This window comes from Eriocheir sinensis, chromosome 21 (assembly GCF_024679095.1).
Source record: "Eriocheir sinensis breed Jianghai 21 chromosome 21, ASM2467909v1, whole genome shotgun sequence".
NCBI classification, from domain to species: domain Eukaryota; kingdom Metazoa; phylum Arthropoda; class Malacostraca; order Decapoda; family Varunidae; genus Eriocheir; species Eriocheir sinensis.
In genome coordinates this window covers 8,300,433-8,312,024 of record NC_066529.1, presented here as the reverse complement: position 1 = coordinate 8,312,024, position 11,592 = coordinate 8,300,433, and the positions used below count along the sequence as shown (strand labels likewise).

The 11,592-nt window shown below is 41.7% G+C and overlaps 1 protein-coding gene and 1 long non-coding RNA gene across 5 annotated transcripts in view; one reads left to right on the top strand and one right to left on the bottom strand.

The window, feature by feature from the left end:
- Positions 1 to 139: 139 nt before the first annotated feature.
- On the bottom strand, positions 140 to 8,118 carry LOC127001606 (uncharacterized). Of its 4 annotated transcripts, none has more exons than XM_050866414.1 (7): positions 7,955 to 8,118; positions 3,443 to 3,612; positions 2,365 to 2,553; positions 2,106 to 2,228; positions 1,902 to 1,998; positions 1,011 to 1,162; positions 140 to 304 (listed from the first exon to the last, which is right to left on the bottom strand). In XM_050866414.1, the coding sequence occupies exons 2-7, from the start codon at positions 3,572 to 3,574 to the stop codon at positions 197 to 199; spliced, it is 801 nt and encodes a 266-aa protein (XP_050722371.1). In that variant the 5' UTR covers positions 3,575 to 3,612; positions 7,955 to 8,118; the 3' UTR covers positions 140 to 196. The 4 variants fall into 4 exon arrangements, with proteins under 4 accessions (XP_050722371.1, XP_050722370.1, XP_050722372.1 ...); XM_050866413.1 differs by lacking the exon at positions 7,955 to 8,118 and adding an exon at positions 7,715 to 7,880; XM_050866415.1 differs by lacking the exon at positions 7,955 to 8,118 and adding an exon at positions 7,218 to 7,297.
- The window catches only part of LOC127001607 (uncharacterized), a 19,579-nt gene continuing 10,792 nt past the window's right edge, over positions 2,806 to 11,592 (top strand). The window contains exon 1 of the long non-coding RNA XR_007755356.1: positions 2,806 to 3,195. This is a non-coding gene — a long non-coding RNA (uncharacterized LOC127001607). The remainder of the gene's footprint in view (positions 3,196 to 11,592) is intronic.

Here is an 11,592-nt window from a genome sequence, read left to right as displayed (position 1 = left end):
TGCCTACTTTATCAAAATAAGACTCACAAATCCCATGGAAGGATACTCCAGCCAGGAACTCACCTCATACAGTGTATGAGATATTACTTTTTTGGTTATAATTGCATATGATTATTTTTTTAATGTGAAAAAAAAATCATTTTTCATGATACTTTTAATTTTTACAAACAGACTTGAGATATTGCAATCCTCCTTGTTACTTCTTACCAATGAACATTCCCCAAGCTTGATCTCCAGCCTTGCAGCGAACCAGCTTGGCGTTCCACCCATTGACAATATCTTCGTAAGACTTTTCAGAATAGTCCTGTGAGAAAAGAGAATAAGAATACTCCAGGTCCCACATTAGATTGTGTTTAATAATAATAATGATGATGATAATAATAATAATAATTATTATTATTATTATGACTCATTATGTCACTTATAATTGATTGTTATCAATATTTTTATTATTATTATTATTATTATTATTATTATTATTATTACTATTATTATTATTATTATTATTATTATTATTATTATTATTATAATTATTATTATTATTTTCACTCATTATTATTATTATCATTATTATTATTATTATTATTATTATTATTATTGTTATTATCATTACTATCTTATTACTATTATTATTACTATTATTGTTATTACTACTATTATAATTATCATTATTATTGTTATCATCATTATTATTATTAATATGTAATTGTTATTATTATTATTATTATTATTATTATTATTACTACTATTAATGGGTAATTGTTATCATTATTATTATTATTATTATTATTATTATTATTATTATTATTATTATTATTATTATTATTATTATTATCATTATTATTATTAGATGTCCCAAAACTATTATTATTTTTTGTTTGTACTCTTAATGTCTATCTAATACTGTAATATAATTTGCATTTAAGTGTATCCATGATGGCCTAGAACTACTTACTACACACAATTTGAACACACTCGCACTTCAAAGAGAACATGAACAAAAAACGTACTTTGATGAAAGCTTTTTGCTGGGGCTCGAAGTACTTGAGTTCATTGGTGAGGATGGAGATAAAGGTCTTGGTGAGGTCTTCTGCCTGCACCTCCCGGAAGCCTGCCTGCAGCACCACCTCCCCGTACTCATGCACAGTTCGTAAGTCATAACCTGCAATACACTCGTGTGTCTTACTTGGCATATACCACTCATTATGTAAAGGTAAAAGATAAGTAAATGTACATTATAGGGAATAATAGGAGACTGGAGATTCAGTAATGGTCTAATGGCTACAATAATATCACTGGAAAATAGTGTCAGATTAACATTTTCATAACATGATGTGTAGCCTACTGATAAAATTACAATGATTATAATCATCTGCAACCCAGTTTACTGCAGAGGCAGGATAATCAGTCAATGGGAGTATAGACATATACATGTATTGCCAAAGGCATCAATTCATCCTTCAAGTCACTACTTAGTGTTCATGTCTCACTTCATGTCCTACAGCCATACAGTAAGACAGTGACCACAAGCAACTTTGAAGATCCAAATTTTTGTCCTTCAGCACAGGTATCAACAATGCCATATCCTGATGATGAGTGAGTTCATAACAGCATAAGGCAAGCCAATCAGCTCACTGTAAGACTTTGGGAATGACAAGTGTTGTTCAGCACTACACTAACAAGGTATGTGAAATTCTCAAGATCTCAATATCTTCAAAGCAAGCATGAGCAGATTGTTGTTTCATTTTATAAGCCTCCAAATACTTTTAAATTGGTCTTGGTCCAGGAGACCTAAAGTCCCAATGGCTTTGGCTCTTCGTGCAGTGTATCAAGAGCCATCATCATCTTGGTTGAGTGTTACTGTATTACTTTTTTCCAAGTCACCTGCTCATGCAGCTTACCTCGCGCACGAACGTAGTCCAGGAACTCCTGTGAGTGTTTTTGGTTTCCCTGGCAGTAATCCGTGACAAACAGGACGCCTCCGGGTTTAAGCCACGTCTGCAAAACACGCACTGATTAATAAAAACGCATTCACTTATACCGTGAAAGTACGTCAGTAAATAACCATACAACATTTTGCTGGGTACTGGGTTGTTTGAGCTTACGAAAAAAGTCTTGTAGAGTCCCTCCTTGTCTGGTATATGCAGGATGGTGTCTCGAGAGTAAATAACATCATAGCTGTTCATGTCGAGCTCTATCTTGGTTATATCCCCAAGCTCGAACGTCACCTGTGAAGGAGTTGTTGCTTTATAATGCGATATTCATTTAGAAAATAAGGAATAAAATTAAATCACTGCATCGATCTGCTGCCCTCTCACAGAACAGCGTTTGTGGAGGCCGTGTGTGGGTGTGTGTGTTGCTCACTTTTTCTTGGATGATCTTTTCTTCACGGTTTAGTCGGTCTTGAGCAATGTTGATCATGTTGCTGGACAGGTCAATGCCGTGGACGGACACGCCATAGTGCCTGGCCATGAAGAATGCCGAGCCGCCCGTGCCGCAGCCCACGTCCAGCACGCGTTGTCCAGGCTCCAGGCCTAACTTAATCAAAAAATCCTGAAAAACACACGTGATCATTAGCCTACATGGGAGTACGTTTCTATTGATATCAAAATTTTGACAAGTCCAAGTCAAGTGCTAGAACCCACGTTCAACTCATTTCCCACTTACAAGAGAAGCAAATGAGAGTATACTGCTGGCGTAACCGCTTTAATTGAATACTAAGTTGGTATGATTTTCCTTCATTTAAGCGCTTCCACAACGAAAACCCTAATCAGTGTTGAACAGTTCATCTGTGTGTGTGTGTGTTTTCTATACACAAAATTTATTTCTGTTCTAACTAGGAGAGGCTGTGGTCTAATGGTTAGCGCACAATTTTTAATCTAGCATAAAATGTTATTGCAGCATATTTAATGTAGGTACAACTTAAGAAAACTGCATGAGCTGTATACATAGCAAATTAAGATCTTATAAGATCAAGCAAGCAACGAGCAACATCCAGTTATTTCTCACGAACCTCTTCAAAAACTGTGAGTTATAGTGAGATGAGAAATCCGCTACCTTGGCAACCTTGTGAGCCGCGGCCACCTTGGAGGCGGCCACGCTGCGCCGCTGAGGTTTCGGTTTGTTTACAACTTTACACGTGACGGTGAAGCGGCCACGGCCAGCAGGAGCGGCTGAAGGATTTCCGCCGCATGGGTAAGTTTTTCGACGAGCCTGGGACTCGTTACCTATTTCTTAGCATAAACTCCTCAACTGTCGCGTAGTCAGGTTCCACCCATTCTTATGCAGAACCAATGAAGTGCGAAACTCGTTCCACCCTTGGAGGAAGAATAGTATTATTCCTCCAAGGTTCAACCAGTGTGTGTGTGTGTCCTAACAACAGTGACCTGGCTGCCAGTCCACAGCCCACGTCCTCATGATTGTAGGGTAATACACGACTTACCTTGGTTGTCGTTTCTCCCCCTGTGGAGACCCAGGTGTGCCCGAAGATCCTCTCGTAGCGGAGGATGGAGTCGCGGGAGTATTGGTTGGCGTCCAGGAAGTCCTGGGATGCTGCCTCTTTCTTTGGACTCATGGCTGGTGCGGCGGTGTGTCCACGGGTGACCAACGTGTCTGTGGGATAAGATATATGACTAACATAAGTCGCCTTTACGCCAGAGTTTACACCAAATATCGGCCATATAAGCCCTTATCTTTTTAATCTGATAATGTATGTGATGTCTCGAGGGATAAGAGACCAGTTTCCCTGGTGCATGCTGTATGCTGATTAAGTGTAAAAGTCATTATAGAAAAGATTGCGGGCAATTTTGTTGTCACATTCCATTTCCTCACTTGTTTCCATGTAAACCAACACGCTGGGTAAATGTGTAGATGTGCTATGCGTCCTATTTTTTTCTTTCTTTTCCCAGACTTTCACAAAACCATTAAGATACCTGTAAAACGTTAGTCTAATGTGGTGGAAAAAGGTCAGGTTAAATTAAGTTAAAACAGTGGATTTGCGAGGAAAGTTCTTCACCACAAAAGGTTATTAAATCTCTCTCTCTCTCTCTCTCTCTCTCTCTCTCTCTCTCTCTCTCTCTCTCTCTCTCTCTCTCTCTCTCTCTCTCACTTCACTTAATAACCTCCTCACCTAACCATTGTCCGCCACATTAGACAAACGCTCTACACTCTCTCTCTCTCTCTCACTTCACTTAATAACCTCCTCACCTAACCATTGTCCGCCACATTAGACAAACGCTCTACAGGTATCTTAAGGATTATGTGAAAGTCTGTTAGAAAAAGACGAAATATAAGGACGCGTTAAGTAGGCTATCTATACATTTACCAACCAGTGATATTCTAAACCTAACCTAATCTTACCTCACAGATCCTGACCACGTTTATACCCCAACATAATCCAATTCGTCATATTCTACATAGCGAGCTTATTCACTAAAAAGGCCAGATTGATGTGGTAACTTATTGATGTACTACCTGTTGTTTGTCGCCTTATATAGCCTACTCTTCTGCATTTTTTGCGTTACCCGTCTTGTTTGGAGCACATAAGGTAATACTTGATGCAATCGATGTACTCCTTTTACAATATGAATTTCTCATCATTTTCCATGACGTGTGTATGGGGAACTAAGGATGGCAGACACATGCGTAAACACATCATCGTATATTATCCCAATAGGTTTCCATTAGCTAATCACCTCCTTATTTACCTATTTGCATTTCTTTCATGAAATCAATATAAAAGTCAAGACAAAGACTTAGAATGCATTCCCACACAACGATGTGAATTTCCCTTCTTGTAACACTGTCGCCATTTACTGATTCTCCTGCTCTCAGACAGCAACACCGGGCCCGGTGGACGAGACCTGTCTAAAACATCGACCCCACATAAAAGTGGGAGATGTACTGGGGAAAAAAAAATTATTGCCTTTACGCACCTCCGTGGTGAGGTGGTTAGCACGCCTAGCTACGAATTCGCGAAGGTGAGTTCGAATCCCGGCCCAGGCATTCAGCACGCAGCCCACCCAGCTGTTCATTCTCCCTTTCGGACTGGTTGATAATACCTGGAAGAATCTGAGGAAGGTAAACTGTGGTAACCCGTATTTCACACTGGCCTTGTGTCCCGGAGTAATGGGTTAATTCCATAGCAGGGCGTTATCACGATACTTTATCGCTGATAACAAAATCGGGTTATCGGCCATCCGCTACTTATTTAAATATATATCGGTATCTTCGTTACTTTTGTAACCAAACTAGCGATAATCGCTACTTTTTTCCGATTCTCAGAAAAAAAACGTTTCCTCCCTACTGCGCATGCGTGGCCCGGGCGCCCGGTGTTGAATGAAAAAACTTCGGAGTATGAAATATCTTCGGTGAAGAGATTTCATACATAGATCATCAACATTAAAATACTAGGTTATTTAATTATGTAAGGCTCAAAAATCAATATATCAAAGAGAAAAATCATTTAACTTTGCCCCCAAAATGATTATTCACTGCCTCAATTTTGATATTCCATATTCGTTTGTGAGCATGCCATTGTATTGAAGGCACCCGGTGTTGTGTTATTTGTTGTCCCATCGTCAAAAGCTGGCGCTTTTAATTTGTTTACAAACACTGGTCTCTCGTTAACTGCACATGTTCAGACCAGTAAGCGTAGGCCTGTACAGTCTCACAAAGCTTTTTAACATATTAAGAGTTGCTGGAAGGCTGAATCAGACATACAGTACCACCATCCTCGCTGTTTCTAGAACGACACTCTGTACATATAAATACAACTCGTACAGAATGTCGTTCTAGAAACAGCGAGGATGATGGTAGTGGTAATGTATGTCTGATTCAGCCTTCCAGCAACTCTTTATTACGGTTAAAATGCTTTGTGAGACTGTACAGGTCTACGCTTGCTGGTCTGAGCATGCGCAGTTCACGAGAGACCCGTGTTTGTAAAAAAAAAAGCGCCAGCTTTTGACGGTGGAGACGCCAAATAACACAACACCGGTTCAGGCGTTTCTAGTATTACCGTCCATATGTACGTGTCAACGTGTGGTTTTCAAGTTTTGTAAGTTTTCTAAAATACAGATAACGAAAATTTGAACTCATCTATGTTTTTTATTTGAAATATCAATATAGTATCGTTTTCGCCTATCGGACTTATCGCAAGCTAGTATCGGAATTGTGGATTTATATCGGTTATCGGTTTTCGCCTATATTTGTGTCTCCAGTTAACGAATATCGGTTATCACCGATAAGGTTTTCCATTATCAGTTATCGGTTATCGGGAATAAGGTTTTATGTTATCGTGCCCAGCTATGGTTAATTCCCGCCACGGCCTTAAGGCTCAAATGTAATGTGGATGAGCACCTAGGCGACGCGCAGCTGTGCCTTAACTCTACCTTTTGTCTTTATTATTTTTTTTCTTCTGATCAAAACATGACTTTGTAATACAAATGACTCGATTTTGTTACTCGTGGTGTCCTCGAGTACATGGAGTGAAATTTTTGTCTGAAGCAGTATTGAGAGTGGACCCTTTTTTGCTTCTGAACTTTGATGGGCTAAGTACTACGTGCCTGACACGACGCGTGAGCAGCTTCTTTAGGCTGGTGCTGGAACACTAAACTCACTCTCCCTCGCCGAAATAGAGATTATAGTAATGTTGAAGGATGCTAAGCCATGTAAACCACGTGCGTTTCTTCTGGAAGCAAAGATTAGCATGTTGCATGCAGTCACGTCCGCTGTACACACGTCCGGTGCATCTCCATGCGGAGGGAGAAATGAAGTCGTTACTGAATGAATTGACTGGGGCTGGCAAGACTGCAACGTCTTTCGCTAGCTGTAATACAATGATTTGTATGCTCAGTTGTTGTTTATGCAAAATCGTGACACCTGATAAAGTTACGGAACCTAGTTCTGATTCCGTACCTCGGGAGGCAAAAATGGACACGCTTCGGATGAGTGTATGTCACTGTCGATACTTGGGCACAGAAACAAAGGCTTACTTGAAGTCACTTTCGTTATCTTAGTGTGTAGTCATTACCACTGAATAGTTTATCTTGGATTACAGGTGTTTCACTAAAAAACCGGTTATTATTGAAGTGACCGTTGAATCAGCGACTTTTTCGTGGTACTAAATCAAATGTTGTCACTGGGCAAGTGGCACATTATCTTGAAGGTGATATTGCTCCCGGGATTGTAAAATACATGAAGCATGACTGAGTGGAGACCTTGACTGTGACTTGCTCAGAATGGGAAGGGAACCTGCCCAGAGACTTGACCTGGTCAGTCTCTCCAAATGGAGGCAATGAGTGCGTTTGACCGAGTCAACGTCAACGCGCGCACCCTTGTCGATATCGAACTGTCAACGTTGCCACGGCTTGATTCACAACGATAAAATCAGCTCCAAAAAAATAATTATTCAAAGTGAGTTAACCCTTTTAAATTTACGCTATTGTCTCAATGAAGAACATAAACAATAAATACGTACTGTACATAAAATCTTCGTTGTCACCAGTGCGACGGGAGTCATACATAAATCCGCATCTTTGAAACATGCTGGAGCGTTAGTGATTAAAGCCGAATAGATACCTTATAAAGCAGAAAAGGGGTGAACGCTATTTAAAGCGAAACGTTTTATATACCGTACGTCATGAAAGAAACAACAGACCGTTTCCACAGGTGTTACACTGTAACAGTAGAACCTGGCGGCTCTGAGGTCACTCACCTGTACGGCTTCCAACAGGAAGGAGGACGGGCAGCGCCTAAGGAAGTGCGCGTATGAGTGTATGAGTGCCTCTGGCGACTAGGCTGTAGTAAACCCCTTGACCAGATATGGGTAGCTGCGTCAAGGTCGGGGGCAAAGGCCTCCATGCGTCTGGCAGTGGGGGAGACAGTGGGAGGAGGACGAAGGGAATTTTCCAACCCATTATATCGGAAGGTTTGTTTGCCAAAGCGATTCACTCACTTTCACTGTTGCCACGGGGATGATGCCACGGTGTGTGGATGTGTCTGTGTAGTGGGCGCGGCTGGCAGGGTGGCTGTGTTGGCAGGGAGGCGATGAGTTGCAGGCTAGACACAGACTGCTGATCCGTGTGTGTGTGTGTGTGTGTGCGCGTGTGTGTGATTCACCACGGCCTGATCACGAGCTGGACTCGTCATGGCCAGCAAGTACCCTCCCGATTGGAGCAAGGTCCATTAATCGATATCTGGGTAATGCTTGGACTTTCACACACCACACACCCCAGCCCCCTTACTCAAGGGGAGACACTCCTTGTCAGCGGAAAAATCCTGGCCAGAGCGGGGCTCTAACCTCCGCCTGCCAGGCCGCGAAACCTGGCAGCACAGAGGTTTAACCACTGAGCTACGGAGCAGTGTGTGTGTGTGTGTGTGTGTGTGTGTGTGTGTGTGTGTGTGTTGATGACGTGTCCTCGTTTCGTCGTGACCACTGCGTATCAAGGACAGTGAGCGGTGTTTACGTCGACATTATTTTTTTTTCTATATTTTGCGATGTATTGCCAACCGATGAAGTTTGTCATCAGTGTGGATGGTTTTGATGTGCCCTCTGTCTCACTGTATTTTTTTATGTAACTTGAATAATATGCATCCCAAGCAGGTAAACAGAGCGTTGGAAAAGTCATGAAGCATTTATACGGTAATGGGAGCATATAAAGTATGGTGACCCAGATGTCACACGAGGCCAGTGTTCAAGGGTATTGGTTTCTTCCCCACCACAGGCTCAAGGGCTAATGGATCGGAGATGAGCTCCGAGGTCACGCGCAGCTATAGCGTATGACCCATTAGAGATTGATAGATGGCACCAAATATTGTATTGCAAAGTTGTAAACGACAGACACCTGTGTGGCCTTTGGGCTGTGCCTGGTAAGGTATCCTTACCTCGATGAAAAACTCATTCCGGAGTACGCGTATCGGCCGCCCTGTTACCGGAAAAGAAAATATTTTGAAGATGGCGGACATCGTTTCATCTGTCATCTTTCATTAGATTTTATCGCTAGGGGGACATACCACCCCCGAGAACATCCTCCCGAAAAAAAAAAAAAAATCCGGAACCCATCGGAAGCCCTTGTGACCTGGATCGACCTCCTCCAACACTCACTGGAGGCACTCGTTGGCGACTCAAGGCATAGGCAGGTTTCTCCCTATGACCCCTTTAAGTAATTCAGTCAGTCAATTTTTATCATTTATTTGCCATATTAGTTTTTTTTTTTTATCGGATATGTTCATCCAAGGTAGTTCTCATAAATTAATTTATTATACATTCGGTGACTGTATGTTAATCTGTTTTTTAGATAATTTGGTAACAGGTGGACAGGGCAAGCAGACGGACAAGGAGGAAAGCATTACCGGCCGCCTCCGAATAACGATAACTGGATCGAGTATTATTTATTAACGATAGTGGCACGTGAGTCACCGCGGCGCGCCCTGCGCATGGCGAGTCAATAACAAAGCGCATTGCCAAATGTTGTTGTTGTTGTTGGGTCTCTTTTGAGTAGTTATATCCCCTAAGAGGCCTCAGCCAGCAATACTCCTACAGTGGGGAATTGACATCTGTCCTTCCATCTCCTTGCCATCATTATTATAATTATTATTATTATTATTATTATTATTATTATTAGTAGTAGTAGTAGTAGTGTTGTCTTTATTATTATTTATTAACCATCAGAAGGTAAAACAAATCCAAATATAAACTGAGTATTCTCTTCCTGTCTTTCTGGTGATGCTCCGCGACACCCTCACAACAAGGGAGTGTGAGCAAAACTTCCCCACGATAAGTCTGAAAGATGTAGTACACGCCTTCTGGGGCTTATCAGCGGTCCACTACAGCAATTGCCTTGGGTTTATAGGGGTCTCAACACCCATTCTCTAAGGTCCTTGACAGCTCCAGGTAATGAAAGAGAACTGGGTGTTATCGTGGGTAAGACTTTAAATACTTACCTTTAACTAGTAGGCTTATGAATTTTGTGTTTTTTTATATATATTTTGTCGTCACAGCAAGTTTTTCTTCGACGATGGCGAAGATTTTTTTCACTAAATGTCTATCAGAAAACAGCTTATACCTTTATGCCAACTCGAGTCATCCATCCCATAATTCCTCTTAACCACAATCATATTTAGATACTGCTAGATACAAGGGTCAGTATGTGAGTAACAAGCTTCTTATCGCCCACTTATGGAGGACAACGTGTGTGGGAGAACCGGTAGCGCTAGGTCTATAGGCAGGGAGGCCGCAGCGCCGACCCTTCGTCTCGTCTCGGAGATATTTTACCCAGCCTGCATCCCTCCTACTATTGGCACTGCACTGGTGGCAGGGGTCGTGCAAGATGTAATTTGGTGTCTCTTTTGGGAGGTGCAAATACAAGGCTGACTGAAGTCACAGATCTTGGGCCCGAGCAATTCTTTACTTACCCCGTCCACCTCGCTCCACCTGAGCAAATTTGCGTTAGAATCATTTTCTTCCACTCGGCACGTCAAAAGTTTCCATTTATGATTGTTTGACGACCTCTCTTCATCGGAGTGATCCATGACAACACTAATTTTTCATTTTCCACTCAGGCCTGATGATAACCACCAAGAGGATGATTATTTATCACAAAGTTTAAAAAAAAACGAAAGGACGAACCCGGCCTTGGACCGAGGTCACACAGCCCATTGCAGCGAGTGTTTGGTGGAACTTTCCCTTTAGCCAAAATAATTCATCTAAGTTTGAAAGATGTACATTTAGGTACTAGATGAAACACGAACATATGGTGCTTACAAGAAGACCCGCGTGGCATTGGTGTTGACACGAACCACGCCCTTCATGCGTGCGGGGAACTCAGACAGACGCCCTTTAGTTGAAGCTCTCAAGTTTATCACTCATCTTGTATCATTGATCTTTTTAACAGGGCTGTTGTATGTTATAGTGTTTTATCACTGGTTATAAGGTAAGATTTGCAGCACAGGCTAAGCTACACGTTGCGTCGGGGCACGTCTCCGTTTATTTGACCCACGAGCCTGTGGGGGGTAAGTGCTGGGACCGTGTGGTAGAGCAGAGGGGAGAAATGGACCCGCTGGAGCCTCCGCCCAAACGGACTCGACAATTTGGTTGGACTTTAGGATTCCCCAGGTACTCAGTTAATGACAAGCCCGAAAGGGAGGATAAACAGTTGGGTGGGCTGTGTGTCGACTGCCCAGGTCGGGATCGAACCTGGGCCCATGTATTCGTAGCAAAGTGTGCTACCACTATACGCCACGGAGGCGCTTTTATATATAGATTAAGAAAACTAAAACGTTATTAACAAAAAAATTGTCTTGATAAGTAGACTTCACATTCATTGGATAAAACCGTAAGCACAGATGTATTGAATATTAATTTATTTTAATCCCATCGAAGAAAGAGATAATATTTTCCATTAGCTCAGGCTGCTCAACTCTAACATTCCCCATGGGAACCTTTGCAATGTGCGACAAGCTGCTGAATGTCAGTTGCTTAATTGCTTGAGTACATGCATAAAACAGTGAACAAATTATAGGAATTCTGGTGACACATTTCCAGTTTTTCATGGAAAAGTATCACTGAATTAATTAGAAGAAATTCCCTTGAGT

What these genes read in the sequence shown, in the direction of transcription:
- LOC127001606 (XM_050866414.1), bottom strand. Translation starts at nt 3,574, where the DNA reads ATGAGTCCAAAGAAAGAGGCAGCATCCCAGGACTTCCTGGACGCCAAC. An exon ending in AAAAGATCATCCAAGAAAAA is followed by an intron (nt 2,229 to 2,364) that starts GTGAGCAACACA and finishes ACTCCTTCACAG; the next exon opens with GTGACGTTCGAGCTTGGGGA. An exon ending in GACTCTACAAGACTTTTTTC is followed by an intron (nt 1,999 to 2,105) that starts GTAAGCTCAAAC and finishes CGTGTTTTGCAG; the next exon opens with ACGTGGCTTAAACCCGGAGG.